Below are 11,668 nucleotides of genomic sequence, written 5' to 3'. Positions count from 1 at the left end.
CCAAATTTAAAAAAATATATATATATAATAATAATTAAGGAATTGTTCCAAAAATAGGTTCATCAATTTTTATTTATTTATTTTAAAATGATATTTTGACATAAAAATTGAAAATTTTATTTTTAACACGAAACGTCATTTCTACAATTGAATAATTATCCAACACAGCCTAATTATCTATCCATAATAGGACTCACGATAATCTGGTTCTAATAGGTGCAATCAAATACCTTTACCAACCTTTTTCATAATCGGGCTAGACCCAGCACCGGGCCATTTCTAACCGTCAGTCCACGAGGCTTCAACCTGTCGTGTCCGATCAAAGTACGCGAGCGGTGCGGGTTAGCAATTGACACTCTTTACAGCCTCTGTCCACACTCATCACGTCACATCGTTCTGACTGTGAAACGTGTAAGCACTGAGTCAAGAATATCCACGTGTCAATACCAGGAGAATTGAGAGTTGCTAGCCACAAATTTGATTTGGATTTGATTAAAAATCAGTAAGAGTCATTCATATATACCAAACCTAATGGCTGATTTGGGAAACTGAATATGACAAAATTAGTTATTGAAAGATAGAAAGAGACGTTGCATTATCCTAGTTCGTTCTTTCTTTTTGTTGATGGAGGTTTCATCTTCTAATGATCTAATCTGGTTCCTGTGTAATCTTTTTGTGTCTGCAAATGATCTTGTTGTTATAAATCTCTCTTCTATTTCACGCCAAGATTTGCAGATAAGATGGTCCCATGAACATCGCCATCAGGTAAGCACATCTCTACTATCGATTCTTTTTTGTTTTTTGGGACAGAAATCACGGAAATTTGAGGTGGGTTTTCATCCAAATCGGATAGGTACTTCGGAGTGATAATCCGCCGTGCTCAATCAAGACTATTTGTTTCTTTCGATAAATCGAATTTCTTTGGTTTTTTGTGTTCTTAGTGATGCTAGATATTTTCTCTGTGGTTTTTCGTGGATTAAAATGTGGTGAATGATGGATTGCAAGTTGTTCGATTGATATTTATCTTTGTTCGGTGGTTTTGAATTTTTGTGTTGGTTTTGGTTTCTAGGACCTTCCTGGTATCCGTATTAATTTGTGATCTTCACTTCTAGCCATCTATTAATTTTGTTACAGCAACGATTTTCGAATTGAGTGATGCAGAGAGATTTGATAAAGAAGGTAAACAATCTCTGTCGGTTTCACGGCAGTATCTTTATGTTCTTCGTGTTTGTCTTTGATTGATCGGGTTCCGCAGGTTCGCAGTTCTGATCATTCTGTGAGCATATGTGAGGAATTAGTTCATTCAGAATCAATTGGGATTTGGAATGGGTATGTATCTTTTGCTAAGACTATTCATTGATAAGAAATATTCTATCTTCAGATGAGCTAGTTATTGGTTCTAGTTTATGATCTTCTTGGATGTTACTGATACCTGTCAGGCGTGTGAAGTTTAGTTGAGCAAGGAATTTTCTGTGTCGGGAGAGATGGGAGAGAAGAAGCAGAAGTTTCTCACTGTAGCGCCTTTTCAGTGTGCCTGGCAAAAGGAGTTGAGATTTAGGGAGGCTGGTCGTGGTTGTGTGGCTTTTGAAGCTTTCGCCAACAATGATGTCACAGTTGTGTTCCGCGAGCATGTGGGTAGCCAGCACTACCATTACAGAAGGGATAATAGTCCGAACTACACTGTCGTTCTAGGTAGCCACAGGAATCGGCGATTGAGGATTGAGGTAGATGGGAAGACAGTAGTTGATGTAGCTGGTGTTGGGCTTTGCTGTTCTTCAGCTTTTCAGAGTTATTGGATCAGTATTTATGATGGTTTGATTAGTATTGGCAAGGGTAGATACCCATTTCGGAACCTTGTATTCCAGTGGCTTGATACCAACCCTAATTGTAGTGTCCAATATGTTGGGCTTAGCAGCTGGGACAAACATGTGGGTTATAGGAATGTCAATGTATTGCCTTTAACGCAGAACCATATAGTCTTGTGGAAACATAGGGATTATGATGAACTTGGAGGGGACAATGATGAAGCAGATGATCTGGAAGGTGGATGCAACAGTTTGGAGGAGTGGGGACTCAAAAATTTCCTTGAGAGCTGGGAGCTATCAGATATCCTCTTTGTTATTGGAAAGGAAAAGCCTGTTCCTGCACATAAGGTTATTTTGAGCATATCTGGTAATTTTCATTCCAATTCATCAGATGATGACGATGTTATCCACCTCCCTGGTGTAGCGTATTCAATTCTCCATGCTCTTCTTCAGTACATCTACACGGGCCAGACCCAAGTGAGTAACTGTCTCCTTTTTCTTGCGTATTTATGAAATTTTAATCGAATCACCCCCAAGGAAAATGCTGGCTACAAGGAGCTTTAAATAATGGCCCGCTAAAACCAAGTCAGATGTAAATCAATCAATTTATTATGAATCTTTTCCTCTCTAACTCCTCTCTAGGGGGGATAATATACCTTATAATTGTTGATAATATGAGAAATTTTCTGTAAAAGAAATATGAGAGGCAAGAGTTCTTAACTCCATTTTCTGCATTCATATCTATAGGACTTCCAAGGTCAAGGTCAAAATGATCAGATGACTCCATCTTTTTTTGAGATATGTTTTGGTTCTCCCAGTAACCATTGAGAAGAATGTAATATAAGACACAGTTACAGTCATCCAATTAGGTTGATTTTTGACGGTGGAGATCTTTTAGGTGGAATTATTAAGTGGTCGGTCCAGTTACATGTGCACGCCTAGACTATAGATTTTGCCTTCCTCAAACTACAGGAAGCTGATGTACTCATATACTGCAGTTGATTCCAGTGAAGGGACCTGTAGGAATTAAACAATCAATTCGGGAGATTCATGCACTAACATTCAAGCTCCCCAATCACATATGATTGCCTAGCGCTAGTATATGAGAAGTAGTTGGAAAAATGCACAATTATTTCAGATAAATAAAAGCAATGCACGGTGGTTGCTTGTATGTGTGATAAAAGCACATGGAACTTGTGATTTTGCATCCTAATGATATTTGTATTTACACTATGACTTAGGTTTCGGAGTCACAACTTGGTCCCTTGCGAGATCTGAGCTTGCAATTTAAAGTCCTGCCATTGGTTAAGCAGTGTGAAGATATTATTGAACGCTTTAAACTAAACAAGAAGTTGTTTGGCTCGGGTAAGAAAGTGGAGATTTCACATCCAAGTCTCCGGCCTCAGCGTTGTACAGTGTTCCCTTCTGGGCTCCCCATTAATGTCAATAAGCTCAAGCATTTGCTTTCAACTGGAGATTACAGTGATGTGGACATCTATATTGATGGGTATGGTCATGTTTCCCGTTCTCATAGAGTCATCCTTAGTTTGTGGAGCGCCCCATTTACAAAGGTAAGGCAATTTTATATCACGTCTCCCTATTTTTCTATTATTCTTTTTCTTTTCACAATGTTAAAACATTTTTTGTTTAGAGAACGCGTTAGACATCTTATAACAACTGAACCATTTCAACCCACATGCTGTATATGAGATTCATGTCCGTGGATTCTTTGGTCGAGAAAGTTTAATTAGAAAATTGTTGATAAGTAACCTTGACCAAAGGAGGGAAATACATGAGGAAAAGTTGATATTCAAGGTGTACATGTAGAATCTTAAAAAGCAGGATGACCAAAAGATGGAAAGGAAGGAGGAAAAGTGGATAATCAAGGGTGTTGTGTATTCCTTCAGACAAAAATTATCTTTGATGAGATTACGTAGAACACTCATCTTCTGATATTAATCATGAGTGACTCCTGTTAAGACAATCTCGAGATTTTAAACTGCTATTATGATTACTTGTTGGTCCTAACCACAATTTTATCACATATCTTGGATGCTCAGTTTTTTTTTACTACAGATGAAATAAAAATGCATTATATTGGGTGGAATTATTCATCTATATCGACGCATTGAACCCAATACCATCTTTCAGATTTTTTTTCAGTAATTTTCTTGTGTATTCTAAACCTCCTCTCCCCCACCCTCTCCACAATGTTAATGGTTATAAGAGAAACTGTGACATTTGCAGATGTTCACAAATGGAATGCGTGAGAGCAGTGCTTCAGAGATCTGTTTAAAGGATGTCTCACCAGAAGCATTCACCGCCATGCTTGAATTCATGTACAGTGGGGAACTTGATATTAAAGACGCCAAGGACTTGGAAGGTCTCTTACTCTTACTTCTTTTGGCAGATCAATTTGGAGTTATACCTCTTCGTCAGGAATGCTGCAAGACTCTTTTAGAGTCTCTCTCTGAGGTAGTTTGTCATTCTCAATAACATTATTTCATGCTGTAGTTCTACTTGGGTTAAATTTTTCCTTCTGTATTTCTTGCCATGCACTTCAGAACATTCAGATATCTTTAAATAAATTAAAAAGAAATGGACAAGAGACTTGCAGTTTTGAGTATCCTCGCTTACTTCAGACTTCGGAAAACAAAAGAAGAGATCCCTTTCATGGTGAAGAACTATAAGATATTGACACTTTTCATGTACATATATCTGCAGGGTTGGAGTTCTACTGGAAGAAGCTCATTCAACAACAGTTTTTTGTATTATGCACAAGTTTAATCGACAAGGCCGCAGATGGTTTTAACAAAATAGTAAAGGTGTCTCTGAAACTGACTATTTGAAATTTGTTTCAGGACTCAGTGTGTTCCATTCTTCAAGCCATATCATCAGTTCCATCATTTAAACTTATTGAAGAAACATGTGAGAGGAAATTCTCAATGCATTTCGATTACTGTACAACTGCCAGCACTGACTTCGTGTTGTTAGATGAGGCAACTTTTAGGAACATTCTTCAGGTGGGTTCTCCTTTTTTAAGTGTTAGTAATTGCCATGTTGGTGTTTGACTCAAGATTTAACATATCGGTACGGAGACACATCTCATCTGAGCGTAGGTCACCTAATCCAGGACAGATTGATTCACATCCTGTAGCATGACATAATAAAGGAGAGCTATAGATTAACAAATCAGTTAGTATAGGAAATATGGAAGTGGCGTTCTAGTGAAGGTTCCCATCTTGTAAACCATGTTCTACCAACAATACTGCAGTAGATGTCCTGCATTTTTTTTTTGGTGAATTTGTCCTGCATAGTCAAGTATAAAACTTGTGTCATTTCATTAACTCTCATAGATATTCCACTATAGAAATGACTGGTTGTTTCTGTTCCTTATGTTTAGGGATTCTGTACTTGTTGTGGCCCTCTTCTTTTGTATTTTTCGTTCTTTCAGTACAAGATTATTAATAAGGATGTACATCATAGGCATACGTCCTATTTACAACATTTATACTGAAAAGTGAAAAATTTTACAGGAATCTGTTGGTAAAAAGGTAAAATGTGGTTCTTCGTAATATATAATTGAGATAGTGAATTTTGGTGTGCAGCATCCTGATTTGACTGTAACATCTGAAGAAAGAGTCCTGGATGCTATCTTGTTATGGTGCTTGCAAGCCCAAGAAACATGTGGGTGGGAAGTGGTGGATGAGCTCTTGAAAGCTTCAACGCTGGAACTCTTTTTCGGAGAGAGGCTTCAGTCAATTAATGAGTTGTTGCCCTATGTACGTTTCCCATTAGTGCCACTGCCGTTACTTCAGAAGGTAAGTCTGTGTAATACTTTACATATATTAGCATGTCTTAATGACCACATTTAATGATCTGAGATATTCATTTTGAGTTCTTACTGAAAGTTATTATGACTTTGTTGCAGCTCGGAAAGAGCAACCTTTGCAGTCAGTTTCCTGTATTTGAACAGCTTGTGAGTAAGGAGTTGATAATTTGCTTTATTAGTGCATATCTGTAAGCATTTTTCCCTCCCCCTTGGGGTTCTCCCCCTACTTGATTTTGAATGGTTTCTCTCCAATGTAGGTGATGGATGCCATTAACTATTCAAAATGTGGAATTGGAAGTTCAGCAGATGATAAGAAGTAAGCTTCTTCATTTTTTTCTTTTACCCTTTTGGGATAGGTTCAGAAGTGAGCAATGAATTGACTTTATCTGAGGATCTAAGCCCAGAGAGTTTTGTACCTTCTGCACCAACGCCTTCCTGAGTTAAAATATATATTGTCCAACATAAAAGTGTACCAGATGGTACTTTGGATGCTGGGTGGGCTCTGGGAAATAAATAGGCTTGCGCTCTGGACCCTACCTTTGATGTTTAACGACAAACAGAGGAATGTCTCCATTGATGCAATTGTACCCCCTTTTTCCCCCCCTATTCTTTGCCATCGAAAAGATGTGAGGAGCCTTGTTTGGTACTTGAGGTCTGGATTCGGATGATTCTGTAATCCTAAGAGAGAAAGAGATGAGATGAGCCTTCTTGGCTGCTTAATCAAGGATCCAGGAAAAGCAAATGTTTTCTTTTGGATCATCAACTTGCTCTGTTATGAATTCACTCTTTTATTGCGTCATTCTTTCTTTTGATTTTTCATTTGTATTAAGAGAGTTGAACCTTGCCCTTGCAGTGTAAGATTTCAGCATAGGCGGTCTAGTTTTAAGGAGCTTCAATACATATGTGATGGTGATAAGAATGGAGTTATTTACTTTGCTGGCACATCATATGGTGAACATCAATGGGTAAATCCTGTTTTGGCTAAGGTAAAGTTCTTTCCTAATTTTACATTGCATATTAACAGTACCACTGCTTCATTGAACATGGTATAACAACTCATCTATCTGGATTTTTGCCTGTCACAGAAAATTACTGTAATTGCCAGCAGTCCTGCCTCAAGATACACAGACCCCAAGGCCTTAGTCTCAAGGTTATACCAGGTACAGTGAATATTTTGAGGAGGAACATAGTATCTTGATCTTCTTTAGCTGATGATTGGATTAACCTTTGCTTGCTTTAGGGTACCTCTTTTGCTGGGCCTCGGATTGAGGGTGGACAGAAATGTGCATGGTGGATGGTTGACATTGGCCAGGATCACCAGGTTTGCCTCTAGACACGTAGCACAATAAATGTTAATCATCCAATTTTTAAGTTTAGCTAGGAAATGGAAGCATCAACGTCCCATCTCATATCTTCTACATGCAGAGATGATCCACAAATCTGTAATGATTATAGTATTAAGAGGGCGGAAAAAAAGTTTATAATGATATAGTGACATAATACCATCACTTGCAGATCTGTAATGAGTGGTGACATGATACAACTAACCTAGTATGCAATTGATCTCATTTCCATAATTAAGAATGCCATAATTTTTACACCCTATGCATGTGAAAGCTGCATTACATTCTATCTGATGTCTCTGGTTTTAACAAAATAAATCTGTGTTACCATCTGATGTTCCTGGAGGTTATGGAACCTACTATCCACTTCGATTAGTCCTGTTTTTGTGGAGTCATGCACCACTGGTGGAGCACACCATTGTGTGTCTAATATCATAGGGCGGTGCCTAAAAGTAAGGGTCAATGCCTAGAAGAGAGAAGTCTCAACTGATGGCAACGTGCACCTGACTTGGCCGCTCTAAACTATAAGACTGGGGGTTCATTGAAAAAAAAAAAAGACGGGGCCCTCTCACATCTGGTTCCAACTCTATATTCATCCAACTATGGATGATATGGGTGACTAATTATCAGTATCAAGGGTAGGCAGCTTCCAGAATGATTAATTGAACCATTGGGCTTATAATTGACAGAATGGTTCATTAGAAGGTTAATCAGCAGCTGCTTCGGGGTCTATGATATCCAGCGGTTCTACTTCTTCAGCTTTCCCTCCATTTTGGTTGCAGAGTCTCTTTTCTTTCGGGTATATAGACAATCATACTTGGAACTATAGGGAGAGGCTTTGGGTAGTAAATTGGTACTCCATCTTTAGTCCTCTCCCAGTTTACTCCTTTTAGTGGATGATATGGGGTTGTGAATTATGCATGGTCTGATGGTCTCTTTGTTCCCTGAGTCTTTTTGAATGAGTATAGTTCATGGAAATGTGGAACTGTGAACAAATGGAAATACAGATATATTTCGGGAAATGCAAAGGCAGGACGAGAAATCACACAGCAGAAGGATTTATGTAGTTCTTACCTAGGGGCTAGGGCTACACAGCTGTGCCAAAAAATTCCATTGAACCTTCACAAAGGAAAAGTTAAATCTAAAGAGAACAACCCAAATCCTATGCCCAAAGGGAAGGGAACCCTTCTCCTTGTGGAAAACACCCCCTCTGAAAATTGTAAATGTCACACGTTTGACTGTTGCAACTCATATAGTATGGTAGTAGGACACATGACTAAAGATGGAATTCCTAAACCTACTGGATAAAGCAAACAATACTCGACGAAACACTCCCCACTTCGTAGTATTGGGAACTGGGAACTAGCTTGGCTTTTCATTCAAGCTACAAAACCAACAATCTCCACTTTGTTTGAATTACATCAAACCATAGAAAAAATCTTAGATTCACCATCACCGAAACTTCTTGAAGGTTGTATAAATCAACCTTGTAAAAGCTCTAGGGCTTCAAATTGAATTCTTCTTAGTCATTATTCTTTATGTCAACCAGCTAACTAATGTTTTCTTCCATAACCTTGTATAAACACTATTGAATCACCAGATGATGAACCCCAACCTGCCATAACCTAAAGTTGTTCTTCCCATCTAATTTGTCTACCTTTGTAGTTTAAAACAATAGAAGCCACCATAAGAGCTTAACGTTCTGTTACCTGTTTTTCTGTGGGAACTAGTGATTGGAACCATTGGCAACACAATAAAAAAATTATATAATCAAAAGCAGGAGAAAAAAAAAAAAAATCTGAGGAGAATATTACAAAGCAGAGCAAAATCCCTTGGTGCTACATTCACGGATAAACAAATCTTCACATAGTCTAATCCTCCAAGGAGAATATCACAAAGCAGAGCAAACCCATAAAAGGATGTCCATGGAGTACCTACAACCAGAACTAGAACTTTTTTTCTTAAAATAGAAGACAGTCTCTCTTTTCTGAAGAATACTCAATCATTTAATAATGAAAAAGAAGTAAATGATTTTTAGCGGCAAGAACAGAAAAATTTATTAGGATTTAGGAGGGATGAGAAAGCATGCAAAGGAAGAGAGGACTGAAACATCAAATACGAGGACTACTAACCCACTTAGAAATAGGAACAGGGTTGAAAAAACAAAAAGGACCCTTCAACGAACATGGCAAAGAGAAATGCCCAAAAGGAACTAAATAATCACTCTGGAACAACAAACACTGTATGTTATATATTTAGGGAGATAAAGGAACTAAATAATATGTTATGTATTTAGGGAGATAAAGGAACTAAATAATCACTCTGGAACAACAAATACTGTATGTTATATATTTAGGGAGAGAGAGAGAGAGAGAGACAGATGATCCACTCAGAAATTCTTAAACTAACTGGAAATAAATACTGATACTTTAGATGCCCTATAGTTTCTTCAGCTACCATATTAGATGGCCTTTCAAATTTCATTACGACGTTTGCAATGGTTTCAAGATTTCTTAAATTCATGAAATAAAAAACCAAGCATGTGTCACTGTTACCTGACTGACTAGCGACTACCGCAAACTTTCTTCTTAAGATTTCACTGCATTACACAAGGTTGCTTCTTATTAATTGTGTCTCTTCTTTCTTTGACTGTTTGGTCGACACAGCTGATGTGCAACTATTACACAGTCAGGCAGGATGGCTCAACTGCATACATGAGGTATTGGGCTCTTCAGGTAAAATCAATCTCGCTTCTCTAAGGATCTTTTATTCAGAAAACAAATAGCACATGAACTAAAAGCAAACTTTCTGAACTATTCAGGGTTCTTTGGATGGAAAGAGTTGGACTAACTTGAAAGTACACGAAAATGATCAGGCAATATGTAAACCTGGTCAGTTTGCATCATGGCCAGTGCATGGCCCCACTGCCCTGCTTCCCTTCAGATTCTTTAGAGTTATCTTGACAGGTCCAACCACAGGAGATCCCAACCCATGGAACCTTTGCATTTGCTTCCTAGAATTGTACGGTTACTTCCGGTAGTGCGACTGAGATGATGCCTGCTTGATCTGTCTCATGCGGTCCTAATCCCTTCCTTTCCTGTGTACAGTTATTTAGACAGTTGTAAGGATAGAACAACTGGCCTGCTCAAGAACATAGTATATTCTTAAATGCAGGCTGGGCCTCCCCTACCCCAACCCCTTAGAATGTGTAACATTTGGTAGTGAAAAAAGGAATCTTATATGCAATGTAATGACCTCCTTTCTCTGCAAAAGCAGATGAATGTGACAAGATCCCAAAAATTCTTCACTGGTTGGTTCTTCGTCAATCTATTCCTTTTGTGTTGGCATTATTGTTCATCTGCTTTTATGGGTCATATTATCATTGAGAATATCCTATCCAGGTGATTAATGGAGCTGGACAATACCTATTATGTAAGTGTCCGTTTGGCTGAAGTGGAAAGGCATAGAATATCCTATCCAGGTGATTAATGGAGCTGGACAATACCTATTATGTAAGTGTCCGTTTGGCTGAAGTGGAAAGGCAATATGCCAATGGCTTATATTGGAGTGAAATGACTTTTTTTCTGAATACCCCATTTAGAAAAATGTGAAAAGAAAATTAAAAAATTAAAAAATAAAGGGAAAAAGGATCCCCACGCCCTCTCACATAACAACACTATTGACGAAGCCAATTCTCTTTCATCTATTGGTGTGGTGTGAGATATTTCCTGGAAAGAGTGAGAAACTGTTGCTCAAAAGGAAAATTGAATTGTAATACTTGATATGTCTGTAAGTATACCCCAAAAAACAAAAAGGGGAGCAGATTAGGTTCTCGTATGGAAATGATTTACACAGATGGAATCCATCCGAGAAAAAATTCTATGGTGGATTTTATCTATGTAGAACTTGATCCACACTCAAAAAAGATCTATATAATGGGTTGATGTGTGTTGTATCGTTTATGAGAAGTTATCACTTTTCTTGGAAAATAACGCCCACTGATTAATAATTGATCGATTGATTGGTTTCGGTCATTAATTGGTTTAGGTTCATCCGTCTTTTTAATCTGTCAGTTTAGTCAATCTTATCTTTTTTCTAGGCTATTTTTTCCTTAATGATCTTAATCTGTAGGGTTAATTGGATGGACTGAGACCAATTGATTGATTACTCAAAAAAAGTACACAACCCATAACCAAAATTGGACTGTATTAAACCGTCAATTTGGTCCGGTCTAATTCAGTTGGTTGTGATCGAGCCTGGCTTGACACCCCTGGCCAAAGCTATTTCATTAGGGTTTATAATTAACTAGATATCAAGGGATTACTGATGTCCTCATGTAGTCATGGCTATTTCTTTGGTAATAATATATCCAATTCACAGTCTAGTAACTTTTGGTCATGATCTTGTAGTAAAAAAAAAGTCTCGTAGGGAATCTACAAGAGTCAAGGGACTACTCCTACTTCTTGGATCACAAAAATGAAAATCTAGATGGATTGCGAGCAGGTGGTTCAATAGATAGAACATATAAATAGTGAAAAATGGCCATGGGAAATGTTTAATCTTTTTTCTTAGATGCGTTATGTTTGATAAAATCTCTTTACAAAAAAAAAAAAAAAAGTGTTTGATAAAATCTTTTTGTTATGTTAATATTATCAAGCAATGTATAAATATATATCTATAACTCATAA

At 37.7% G+C, this 11,668-nt stretch overlaps 1 protein-coding gene across 6 annotated transcripts; it reads left to right on the top strand.

Annotated features, from left to right (window-relative positions):
• Nucleotides 1–540: 540 nt before the first annotated feature.
• Nucleotides 541–10,335, top strand: LOC122083287 (BTB/POZ domain-containing protein At2g30600). Of its 6 annotated transcripts, none has more exons than XM_042651043.1 (15): nucleotides 541–765; nucleotides 1,135–1,179; nucleotides 1,256–1,329; nucleotides 1,450–2,282; nucleotides 3,047–3,376; nucleotides 4,053–4,280; nucleotides 4,667–4,828; nucleotides 5,414–5,626; nucleotides 5,737–5,784; nucleotides 5,895–5,953; nucleotides 6,491–6,623; nucleotides 6,723–6,797; nucleotides 6,878–6,958; nucleotides 9,647–9,715; nucleotides 9,802–10,335. In XM_042651043.1, the coding sequence occupies exons 4-15, from the start codon at nucleotides 1,485–1,487 to the stop codon at nucleotides 10,018–10,020; spliced, it is 2,415 nt and encodes an 804-aa protein (XP_042506977.1). In that variant the 5' UTR covers nucleotides 541–765; nucleotides 1,135–1,179; nucleotides 1,256–1,329; nucleotides 1,450–1,484; the 3' UTR covers nucleotides 10,021–10,335. The 6 variants fall into 6 exon arrangements, with proteins under 6 accessions (XP_042506977.1, XP_042506973.1, XP_042506975.1 ...); XM_042651039.1 differs by having other exon boundaries at nucleotides 1,440–2,282; XM_042651041.1 differs by having other exon boundaries at nucleotides 1,113–1,179; nucleotides 1,440–2,282.
• Nucleotides 10,336–11,668: the final 1,333 nt, after the last annotated feature.

Source organism: Macadamia integrifolia, chromosome 7 (genome assembly GCF_013358625.1).
Source record: "Macadamia integrifolia cultivar HAES 741 chromosome 7, SCU_Mint_v3, whole genome shotgun sequence".
Lineage (NCBI taxonomy): Eukaryota > Viridiplantae > Streptophyta > Magnoliopsida > Proteales > Proteaceae > Macadamia > Macadamia integrifolia.
Note: the sequence above shows the minus strand (reverse complement) of the source record. Positions and strands in the feature narration are given on the sequence as shown.

Excerpts from the sequence above, each read along its gene's own strand:
- LOC122083287 (XM_042651044.1), top strand. The coding sequence starts at position 1,485 with ATGGGAGAGAAGAAGCAGAAGTTTCTCACTGTAGCGCCTTTTCAGTGT. Across the intron at positions 5,627-5,736 it reads CACTGCCGTTACTTCAGAAG|CTCGGAAAGAGCAACCTTTG; the intron begins GTAAGTCTGTGT and ends ACTTTGTTGCAG. Across the intron at positions 6,798-6,877 it reads TAGTCTCAAGGTTATACCAG|GGTACCTCTTTTGCTGGGCC; the intron begins GTACAGTGAATA and ends TGCTTGCTTTAG.